General features: G+C 28.8%; 1 protein-coding gene across 1 annotated transcript; it reads left to right on the forward strand.

The window, feature by feature from the left end:
* Window positions 1-516: 516 nt before the first annotated feature.
* Window positions 517-10,016, forward strand: LOC145845220 (POU domain, class 4, transcription factor 3-like). The gene is made up of 9 exons (XM_082952644.1): window positions 517-672; window positions 5,055-5,232; window positions 5,600-5,705; window positions 5,997-6,256; window positions 6,614-6,695; window positions 6,883-6,993; window positions 8,211-8,400; window positions 9,408-9,536; window positions 9,719-10,016. The coding sequence occupies exons 1-9, from the start codon at window positions 517-519 to the stop codon at window positions 9,728-9,730; spliced, it is 1,224 nt and encodes a 407-aa protein (XP_082808770.1). The 3' UTR covers window positions 9,731-10,016.
* The last annotated feature ends 2,543 nt before the right edge of the window (window positions 10,017-12,559 follow it).

A 12,559-nucleotide genomic window follows, 5' to 3' on the forward strand; every position in this document is an offset into this window, starting at 1 on the left:
AGAACTTTTCAAATTTCATTAAAGTCTCAAAACCTTTCAAATGTATTACATTGTGTTTTTTTAGTTTAGTTGCAAAAAACTCAAAGTTTAAAAAAAACATTTTTTTGAAACTTTGAAATATTTAGTTTGGTTTTATAAAATTTACTGTTAGTTTTTTATTTTAAAGTTATTAAAATTTCGTTCAATTAAAGATAAAAAGCGAGTTTAATTTTTGTAATAAATGAAACTCAAAATGTTTATAAACGACCTAAAAAAAAAACAACGACCTAGATACTACTCACAGAATGTTTTTAGCAATATCAGAATTTTCCAGCTTAAATTTACTTGAAACTTATTAATTTGTGGAAACTTCATTAAAAGAAAATTAACAAAATATTTTTTCTAATGTAGACGTATATGCTAAAAGTAACTATAATCTAAAATAAAAAAAAACTATTTTTTTAACAACTTTAACTTTCTAGCAGGCTTTATACAAGCTTGATTTTTTCTAAATTTCTCACAAGTTCAACATTGGAAATGTTCACCAACATGCTCGCCCCTCACCACCACCGCCCTCCATCGCCAGGGGGGAATCCCCTAACCAGTTCTCCTTACGAGCAGAAGTACGCACCCCTGCACAACGCTGCCGATGCCGTGCGGAGGCATTGCATGGCGTCCCCTGTCGCTTATTCGGTTTGTTTATTACTTTTTAATAAATTAATTAATTATCTATTATTTACTGCATTGCGTCCCCCGTAGCTTATTCTCCTGTTGCGTATTTTTTTTTTTGAATTAACTATATTATTATGATTAAAATTACATGTAATAACTTATCAATGCCTTAACAGTTGCTTATTCGACTTGTTATTTGTTTTTAATTTTTTTATTTACGCATGAAATCGTATTTAATACTAAGTACTAACTCATAACCTCCTCCGTCTCATCTTTGAGCTGATAAAATATTTTTAACTTATTTAAAATTAATGGTAACATGTAGTTTAAAGTACATGTTGAGTTTTATCATAAAATAATACTTAAGTTTCTGATCTGTTGCACTCTAGGCTCGTTAAAACTTAATTTTAATTCTTATTAGAATTAAAAAAATAATTCTACTTGCATTTAAAAATCAGTCTGTTAGTTTAAGTTTTACAAACACATTTTACATTATTAATTTTCTCGACTGTGAAAAATAACAGTTTTAATAGTTGCTTACTCATGTTAGGTATTCTATTAAGTAAACATAAATTGAAATACTATAATGAAAAAGATAAGTTTATAAAAACCACACAGTTATAAACAATAGCTTAGAAATGTATATTAAAAAGCATAACGTAAAAAAAACAAAAAAACAACTGAGTCATTAATTTTACAAACGGCCTATAAAATAAAGATATTGTGAAAGTTGTACAAATTTTTTAGCTTGTATACTTAAACACACCAACTAAATAGAAAAAAGATAAACATTAAAATAAATCCTTTTAAGATATCATACTTAAAACATTTGAAACCAAACAAATTTTTTTTATAATCAATTTTTATGTTATATTTATTGTTCGTAGCACTTAGATAAAAGTTGTATACATTGATTTTAGATCTTTAAGATAGAAAAAAAGTTGTTAACAAATCATTTATAAGTTAAGTAATTATTTAATAGTTTAAACTATAAAATCAATTGAAATCAAAAGTTATTAGAAGACGAAAGTTATGAAATAAACGAAATTACGTTTGTAATTTGTTTTTATCTTTTTTTTTGTAACGTTGTATTTAAAAAAGTTCAACTAAGTTAGAAAGTTAAATTTATTTTTAAATGCAAAACAAAATTAGCTTGTTTAACATTTGTTGATTGAAATTTACAATCTTATAAGAAACGGTATTTCTTAAAGTGCATATGTATTTTGTTAACCGTATTGAAAATTTACGGTAACTAATACTGCAACATATAACTAATACAAAATACAAAAACTAATATAAATAACTATGTTACTAATACAAAAACATGTTGTAGGTGCGTACACTGTGCGTAGGTGTTCTGAAAACTTAATTCAATTTTTTATTTTGAGAATTCTAGTTGGAATTTGAAAAGAAAAAAAAAATCTTAATTTTTATCTATAACTTATAAATACAAGATGTTAGTACGGTTAAAAGTGTTAGCTAACATAAGTTAACAGTTATAAATATATTGAAAGTAATAATAATACCAAGCGTAATCAAAAAAAGCGTGTTTTTTTTTTTGCAAACTGAAATATTTACAATAAAAAAAATTACAGTTTTCTATAAATACCTTAGTTCTTAAGCAGTTTTTAAATAATTAAGCAGACAGTCTAATAGTAGCAAATAAAGTTAACATTAAATATTAATACAACGCGGTTATTTTTGCTAGCAAGATATTTCATCGCTATGTTTTGGGTTCGCGCATTAATAAATAATGAAACATTTACTATGTAAACGCTACTGAATCTTTTAAGTAAATTTAAATCAAACAGCATTTTAAATAAGTAAATAATTTTTATTTTGAAATTTACTTTAATCTAAGGTTATTGCATAAATAAAGCTATTTTTTTTTATCGAATTTAATTCTATGTATTTAAGTTTTGTTGTACAACTGTTCGTTTACTTCTTAACTACATATATATCAACTTTTTTGTATGCACTCTTCTAATTTGAAAAATAGTTTCTTGTGCTAAAAAATATACTGCTCTAAACTGTTTCTACCAAAATACCATCAGTAGATTTTAAATCTGTGTTCTTTTATATACAAAACATGTCTGTTTTTTTAGACTTTTCATTTCTAATTAGAGAACGTTCACTAACAGAATTTAAACTTTTTCTTTTAGCAACCAGTTGCTTGTTGTTCCTCAATTAATTCACTTTTGCTTTTAAAATACTTTTCACAAATATATTTACAAATTTAATAGTTCAAACAGAAAAACGTTTTGCAAGTAGTGCAGATGTTTTTGCTTTATTAAATTGATAAAACTTGTGTTGTCCCTTACATAAACCTTTATGCTTATGAGATTCAAACATATTTTATGTACTACCGTATAAAACAATTTTAAAGCATATGCAAGCGAAAACCTTGAACTAAAACCTAAAGTATTCTATTATAAAAAAATTCACTCTGTTTTGGAAAACGCTACAAAGTTAAGGTATAACAAAAGGTCTTGTTGAATTCTTTAACACTAATATAAAATTTATGAAGCAAATTAACTTTCTCTACAACTTGAATGACCTGTTTACTATGAAAAACTTTATCATATTTTCAGAAAAGCTATTCAACAGTAAATTTTGCTGCCAAAGCAAAACCACAGCAAATACTTTTTTTAAAGCATTCATATCTGTTTTTAACTTGCTAAACACAATACTGCAGTACAAAGTTTATTTATTAGTTTGAAAATACTCAAAATAAACTAATGATAAATATCTTGGATATATTTTGTTTGTTCAAAGCAACACAACAACAAAGTTTTTGATCAATTTGTATTAATACTGACTTATTACTTTTAAGGTGCTCAATTCAAATTAATCAAGTTTTTCTTTGAAAAGATTGCTCAACCAAAGAAAATAGTTTAAAAAATATACAAAAAAGAATATAATATATTGTTAAAGATACTAGTGAACATTTACTTTTAAGATAAAATAATTTTTTTTAGAATATTTTGTAACAAACTAACTGAGGATTAAAGATTATTAAGTATTAATATTTTTGTATTTGAATTGCATATATTTCACGGTACATTGTACATAAACTCATACTTTTTATTTACGAATGTCAGTTATAAATAAGACATTGTAACTAGTTAGTAACTTAAGGTAGCCTTTAAGATAAGAAAAACAATACAATTCGTAATACAATCTTATGTACAAAATATATAAATCATCACAAAATATATATGATAACAGTCATAAAGTTTTTTAAAAGTACAGAATTGTGACCAACTACCACGAGCTTATATTTTAAACGAATTTGAGCCAAGTATATAAGCAAAATAAAGAACTGTATAATACAATTGTATACGAGCAAATTATTTATGTGTTTATATTTATTTTTAGCTGTTAGCAAAGGCATGTAAATGTATTGTACACATTTCTAAAAAACTTAGAAGGTGGTACTTTGCAACAAATAATGGCTGCTTTAAAGCCAAATGTACAAGCACAGAAACGCAGAAACACATTCTTACAAAACGAATCGTCACAAAATGTAACAAGGCTCGAATTAGCAGGCAGTACGAAGCATTTGTACAGAAAAATCAATAAAAAAAAAAAGAATCATTACTCCGCAGAGCGTGCTCCTCGTGAAAACATCTCTTCCTTGTATCTTTTCGACTCTCACCTCTCACGTCTCTGTGATGTAGTAAAGAGTTTTTTTTTCTTTTTCTTCCGATGTTATACAAAAAAAAAAGCCTCTGCAAAAAACGAAAATTTTCTACAAGCTGTGTTCTGAAAGCTGCTGTAAAAAAAAAACAGTTTTTTTTGCACTGTGATGTAACAAAGCAGTCGAAAAGGTGCGAGGTTGATGAAAAGTTCAGAAAATATTTGTTTCAGATTTAAATGAAGATCGCCAGCTTGTTCAGTAAGCGGCTGTGTGAGTAATGTTTATTTTAGTAAACGGCTGTGTGAGTAATGTTTATTTCTTATCGATTTATTGTCCGTTCGGCCCGTAAGCACAATTATTAATTTCTTTGTTTTTTGTGTTTATGTAGGTTTGTTTAGCTGTGTTTTTTTCCAAGTGGGTATTAGCACTTAAGTCTGTTTCGTTTACTTTAAATTGTGTACTTTTCGAGAATAAAAATTGCAGCTGACTATTTAAGATACCTTTTTATAAAATATTTTTCAAGGCTCTATAAATATATATCCAATAAAATTTAGTCAAAAACTAAAAAAAAACCATAATTTTATAAGTCTCCACTGCAGTTAAGAACAGATTACACGGATTAATATGCTTTTTTAACGTTATAATTCCTTTTGTATGATATATTTTAAAGTTTTTGAAACAGTTTAACATGAAAAAAGGGATTGGTTCATTTTTTTATACATAAATACTTGTTTATTGAAAATATTTCACTTATTAATCACAGGGAAACATATTCGCGGGATTGGAGGAGACGTTTTTGGCGAGGGCGGAGGTGCTGGCAGCGGTGGACTACAGCAACAGCAAGAACCAGTTCAAAAGCGAACCCAACAACCACGGGTTCTACACCCCCGGTTCCAGCTACGTTTCCCAGCAACACCCCTCCGCTACACTGCCCCCTCCCGGTTAGTTTAATTGTTTTTAATAATTTAGTTTTTGAAAGGAATGTTTATAACATTAGTGATATCCCATTCTGGTATAACTTTTGATTAAAAAAAAAATAAAAAAATACAATGCCTGACAATTTGTGCAAAAAAAGGGTTTACTTCACTAAATTCTAAATACATACGATTCGAGTTATTAAAAACTGGAAATTTGAAGTAAAACTTACCAATGATAATCTTTAATTATAGACTTTTTCACCCTCAACATTATTATTAACATACGTTTTCTTTTCTTTAGTATATATTTACGTTATCAAAGCATATAACTTCACCACACTTGAGCAATATAATTAACAATAACAAAGTTTTTAATATTTTTTCATTACAGTATACACATCAATGCATCCACCATCAGCGTTTCATCACGCCGGAGGAAACAGACAATCATCTCTGGATTGCAACGACAACAATGACCCTCTATCATCAAGTCACTGGTTCGTTTCATTTGGCTTAAGTATCTTTAACTGATTAAAACTTTTTATGTACATTTTAGTGTTATTAATAATTTTTTTATAAAGTAGTCCTATGTCCTTTGATCATTTTAAACTTCTAAAATCTGATATTAGTTTGAACATATTGTGTGTTCAAAACTTTTTAACATTCAGGATCTTTTGAGTTTATCTGCAAAAACGTTCAAAGTTATCTTTAAGCTTTTAACAACGAAGCTTTAAACTTTTCTTAAAAAAATCAAAACTGCTGTCTGTGACGTCACAATTATCAAACAGCGCCCTCTCCAACTACCAGCCTCCCTCCTTCAACGCCACCTCCATGATGATGCCCCCTCCTCCCACCATCACCCCCTCATCCTCGTCAACCTCCTCCATCCAATCAGCTGCCGAGAACATCAGCGCGGTGGCGGCGGCGGCTGTGGCGGGGGGAAACCCGTCATACCCGGGCCTTCCCCAGTACAACAACAACTTCCACCCGGGCATGACGTCATCGCTTCACATGCTGCCGTCGTCGACGTCATCGGGCTCCAACTCGAGCAACGTCATCAACAACGGTTTGTGATGTCATAATAAAATTGAACCAAGCTGGTTGTGCTTCAAAAATGATTTATGTAATAAGTGCGTATGACGTCTTATTACAACTTAGGATTTTTTCAAATATTCCTTTACGTTTGCATAAAAAAATTAAACTTATTTAAATTGTGACGTTAAAACTACTAATGTTGTTCTTGTTTTGCTTAAAAGTCTTAAGGAGATACATCTAAAACTGATAAAAATCAATTGAACTCTTATTTATTTTGAGAGGTAAACCTTTTAAACAAGCTTTAGCCGGTTTTCTTGGCAAAGTTACACCGAACACTGTCACGTTAATAAACATCAAATATTGTTTGCAGCATCGTCGCCTAACAGCACGGCCGGATTCGCCGTATCAGATTATGACACCGACCCCAGAGAATTAGAGGCCTTCGCTGAGAGGTTCGTTAGTATACATGCGTCCTATTGAGTGTGATAAAGTCAAACCCGTTCAAGCTTTATGTGTTTTAATTCGGAGTTTAGAAAAAAAAAACTAGACATTACAAACGTCTCAGTTGCACGCAGAGACACTTGCTTAGATTAACAAGAAACTATTTATCATTTAAAGTAAGTTTCAAAAAAATAACAGGTTCAAGCAAAGACGGATAAAACTCGGGGTGACGCAGAACCACGTGGGTCAGGCGCTTGCCAACCTGAAACTTCCGGGTGTCGGGTCCCTCAGTCAGAGTACTATTTGCAGGTTATTGTTAAAATTTCTGTTAGAAGTTAAAAAATTAGTCTTTAGAAATAGAAAGAGATGGTTTTGTTTGTTTGAATAAGGTTATTCATATATACTAGAGAAAATTTTACAAAATTATGTAAAATACTGACTTTAATGAAGAAAAAATAGTTGTTTGAATTAAAAAAGTTTTAGTCTTATAATATTTTTTTGTTTGTATTTAAAATCGCTCTTGTAGATTTGAGTTATTGACTGTCCATACAAAAATATACATAAAATCAATATGTAATCAACTATAAGCTACACAACATTTCATAAGCACTTAGTTGAACTATATTGACTAAAAAATAAAGACAAAACAAATACAAATCGAAATTCAAATTTAAAGAAATACTGAATAAATGAGTCTAGACTTTGACAGAAATTGTTTTTCACAAAAAATAAAAGCTTGAAGCAGTTTAACTTCATAAATGCTTAGTAAGTTAAAAAATTATAAATTACAATAGTTTGTTGCAACTCCTACATACATGTATTAATATACTGGTTATACTAAAAAAATACATTATATGTATACATAGTTCGTTCAAATGCAAAAAGAAAAGAAAAAAATGTATAATTCTAACTGGAAAAAGTGCTGGATTTAATGATAACCTTTATCATGATTACCTCCACCTAGTCACTCTAAAATTTCAACATTTTTTTCTTTAAGTAATATTCTATAAACAAAATTTCCATCAAAACTCAAATTGGTCACCAACATAATAAAACCTCTCACCTGACCTAATACACTAATTAATATTAACCTATGACATTCCAGATTAGAATCCCTGGCACTATCGCACGGCAACATATATTTATTACTATGATAAATTTAACTGACAAACCATCTTTTCATACATATTCGATCAGCTTGTGGCACAATAACTTTTTTTTGTGCTTATCTAAATTCAAGTAAACTTATTCGCTATATGAATTACTAGTTAGTTGCTATATGTTGCTATAATAGTTATTTACTATGTGAAGTCAATAAACACTTATAAACATATTCAAATCTCTAACCTAACACAAACAGTTGTTTTGAATTCAACTACGTTAAATTAATATCATGAATCTTTTAATTCCAGATTCGAATCCCTCACATTATCGCACAACAACATTATTTACATGAAGCTATAATTCATGAAACTATATCATACAATTATATTTAATTACAAATAACTGACAATTTTTCATTCCAGGTTCGAATCCCTCACGCTGTCGCACAACAACATGGTGGCGCTGAAGCCGATCCTGATCGCGTGGCTGGAGAAGGCGGAGGAGGAGCACCGGAGGAAGATGGAGTCGAGCGGGATGGGCGACAAGAAGAGGAAGAGGACCTCCATCGCCGCTCCCGAGAAGAGGAGCTTGGAGGCTTATTTCGCCGTGCAGGTGAGAAAAATAATTTAAAATTTCTAATATTTAAAATGTTTTAAGTTTCCTTCGCCTTACTTCGTCGTCCAGGTGAGCAGAAAAATATTTTAAATTTTTGCTTTTTTCATAACAAGATAATTTTTTCAGTGTTCATAGGTTCTTGAATGAAATTATTTTGTTTTACAAACTACTAGACAGATGTAAACAATTGTAAAAATGGAAGGTGCACAAGAAGAAATTAGATTTTTAATACTTTTTGCACTTTTTCAAAACCATTGCTATTGAATCAAGTAAAATGTCAAAAACTTTGTTTAACTTCTCGATCAAGTGTTTATATTTAGTTCGCATAATTCTAACAAAATATAAATTTCAAGTTGTTAGTAGTTTTTGTTATCTAATAAAAGTTTCCTCCTTTCAACAAAAAAAACTTGTATTCAAAACTAAAAACTTGGAGTTCATGCAGCTCATATATTCTGAATAGTTTGTGTCTTAATATACATAGAAAAATGTAGCAACGTAAATACATTTCACAAAATTAACGTTTTGAAAATACTCGCTAAAGTCGTCCTTTGCCGTATACAGGTAAAAAGAGGAAAAAAATCAATTTTGCGATTACAGTTGCTAAAATTTGCGTGCTTATAATGATAATTACTGTTCTTGTTTCACGTTGGAACATTTAAAAAAACTTAAAGTAATAATATCAGTAGTTACTTGAAAACTAGACAATATTCATTTTCTTCGGTAATAGATTTTGAAATAGCTTAGTTTGAGAGCATTTTAGCCTGAAGCAGCTGTAAAACTGTGCTTTACATTTATTTAGGATAAAAAATATGGAAATTTAAATTTTAAGTGTCAGTTTTAAAACTAATGAGTACAAAATTATAGTCACTGATAGTTTAATACTGTTTTCAAATTCAAATACTATTGCGATGTGTTGTAGCTGCTTATTGCTACTTTTATGACTTTCAAACAATTATTTTTAATAATTTTCAATCAAAAGACAAACAAACTCAATCTTTTTACAGCCGAGGCCTTCCTCCGAAAAGATCACGGCTATAGCGGAGAAGTTGGACCTGAAAAAGAACGTGGTCAGAGTGTGGTTCTGCAACCAGCGGCAGAAGCAAAAAAGAATGAAGTTTTCCGCCTTCAACGGGGTACGTTGTTTGAAAATATTAAAAAAAATCAGTTTAAAATTATTTCATAAATATAATACGTATTGATGCAATAGTTTTTCACATGCTTATAGAATAATGCAAAGTGTCTTAATAATATTTTATTTGACAGCTAAAGTATTTTTTTTTGAATTAAAAGTATTTAAAAGTTTTGGTTTTTACAGGAGGGAATTTAATAGAGAAACCACCAAACAGGAATTTATACCGTTCATATGAAAGTCGACCCGGATTCCATGCCAGGCCCGGAATACCAGGTTACTCGTGATCCGGACACACCACAGATCGCACATAAAAGCTGATTTACACATATTGCAAACATCGCCACAAAATATTTTGGACAATTTGGAACTGAGACAAACGATAATGACTAACCAGAGAAAAAAAATGCGCCGGGCAACAAAAATATATTTTAAAAAACTTACGGCGAGCTTTAACGCGCTTAAGAAGGACAGATAAACCAAAAATCCGTGTAAAAAATGTATCTGTATTCTTTTTCATGTCTTGTTTGTCTCCTGATTATTTCGCAATCTTTCGTATTTGTCATTCAAAAAAAAGTACTTCATTTAAAAACCACGCGGCCCTTTTAACTGTTTCGCGTTGTTTTATTTCAAGCTGTTTTATTTATTGGAGCTTTGATGATTTTTTTTCTGTAAATTACGTCACAACTTGGATGTTTCTGTGAGATATCCATGGTGTCGTTACTTTTAGCTCTTATTTTATTTCATATCAGGTATCTTTTAATGTATATTTTTACACAGTTGTTGCTTATCTTTAACTTGATCAAAGTCGATTTAAATATTTAGCTTCTTATTTAAAATTCGAAACAAGCACTAATAATCAGTATAAACTACTTAACACATTTTTTATTTTCAACATTTTATCTAGCTTTTGTTCAAGTTTTATTTTTTATGTAGATAAAAAAGTACATTATTAGAAATTAACTTAAAAAATTAAGGTATTTAATGGCAATACTATCAAAAATAATGCATTTTAAGCCTGCAGTAAAAAGACATAAACTCGATACATGCATTTGCTGCCTTCTTTCTCAAAAGGTTACAAAACGAGCAATAGAACTTAAAAGCTAAACTCTGAACCGGAATTAACTTTATTTTGTATGCTGTTTCTATTATTTACTCTTTACTCAAAGCCTTCAGTTATATTATTTTGTTAGTTCTATTATTGAATATGCTATCATTTTTTTTTTTCGTTTTAAGCCTGCTATGTTTGTGTTCTGTTTTGGTGGTAGAGTTTTTTTTTTATGGAAAATTTTACAATGAGTTTGTAAGCTGCTATTATCTACATCGAACAAAAGTATTGAGAGCAAAACAAAAATTTTATTTCAAAAATTAAGTTTTTAACTAAATTTCTTGCCACAAAATTAAATTATGACCATATTTATTACTCAAACTTTTTTTAAATAATCGCAATCAATGTTTTTATTTTTTAGTCGATCAGTTTTATTTTTATATGATTCGTTGCAATAAACTAAATACAAAAATACTTTTAGTTGTTTTATACTATTACCATAAAATAGTTTTTAGTTTTTACATATACATTTCCCAATTGATAAACTTGTTAGTATAACAAGTATGAGGTAGACCAGGAAAAATAAAATCAGTTTCTATTTTGACAGCTTATTTCAGCTTTAAAATGTTTTTGTAAAATAAAATAGTATATTAACTTTTATAAAACTGATTACATTAAAATAACCAACAAATTAAACTTTGAGTATATAAAAAATCATTATAATTTTTCAATTCCATTACTTGGAACATGATGTTAAGCTAAATGTTATAAAAATAATGTTGGAAAAAGTTGAAAACACCTATATATAACAGTAATAAAAATATACACATTTTTTGCGCGATGTGTAGCGAATAACAACGCATTAGGGTTGCAAAAACATCACTTACAAACAACAGCAGCACATTGGCAGATGTTGTTTCAAACGTATGGAATATGTATCATGCGAAATTTGCATCCAGTTTACTTTTGCGGTGCGGGTTTCTGTGTTTTTTCACTGCAAACTTAAAAGGTTTCGATAAAAGTTCATGGGATTATTTGTCACTTTGGTTTTCGGGTTCTCATATTACAAAACATTTCTGAGATAACTAAGAAGTATTATTTCCATTTTAAACTTGATTTATGCACTTCAAGCTTTAAAAATATTCTTGTAGAACCTAAGCAGTTTAATAACTAGTCTTAGAAGACTTATTGCAAAAAGATTTCTTTTTTTCAAAATCTAACAAAGAAACTTAAACCTTCAAAGATTGTTTTTTTTTGGAAAGTTGCAGTTATGCAAAAAAAATCATATAGTAATAAAATTTAATAAATAGTAATAAACTTTTTATAAAAGTTGTACAAGACAACTTTTATTTTCACTTTTCATAAACATAAAATTAAACTTAAAAGTTCTTTTAACTCCAGCAATTTTTAAAAAACATTAAAAGACAGCCGTAGATAATTTTAAAACATTGAAAAACTCGAAGGGCTTAAGACTATTTTAAAACACATAAATATTTGCCTTTTTTGGAAAAATATTAAAGAAAGATAGTTTAGTTAAAGTAAGCCCATAGAATGTTTAAAAAATAATTATTTTACAACAAACACTTAAAATTGCTAGAAAGTTTAAAGAGAACATTTATGATATTAGTCAAATATACAAAACTAGGAAGTTATTAAATTAATGGAAGCTATACTCGATAAAGTATTGAATTTAAGAAAAGTAGCCAGTGAAGATTTTTTATGTATAATAAAAAACATCTGCTGTTTAATGAATAAGCTGTCCAAAGTTTTCTTTAAAATCGGTATTAATTTATTTAAAGTATAAATTTATTAAAACACACGTTAAAGTAAACTTCTGAGAATTTAATCTTTTTTACATTATGGTAATATTAAAAAGGAAACCACATTACTTTAAAGCAACATAATTAGTCTAGTTCAGTAATTCTGCAATAAAAACACATATACTCTTTTATGTGTGATAGCTCTATACACTTGTATGC

The sequence above is a fragment of the Thalia democratica genome, chromosome 9, assembly GCF_965202585.1.
Source record: "Thalia democratica chromosome 9, ktThaDemo2.hap1.1, whole genome shotgun sequence".
NCBI lineage: Eukaryota > Metazoa > Chordata > Thaliacea > Salpida > Salpidae > Thalia > Thalia democratica.

Coding starts and splice junctions, on each gene's coding strand:
- LOC145845220 (XM_082952644.1), top strand. CDS start 517: ATGTTCACCAACATGCTCGCCCCTCACCACCACCGCCCTCCATCGCCA. Junction 6,696..6,882: donor TTAGAGGCCTTCGCTGAGAG/GTTCGTTAGTAT, acceptor AAAAAATAACAG/GTTCAAGCAAAGACGGATAA. Junction 8,401..9,407: donor AGGCTTATTTCGCCGTGCAG/GTGAGAAAAATA, acceptor ATCTTTTTACAG/CCGAGGCCTTCCTCCGAAAA.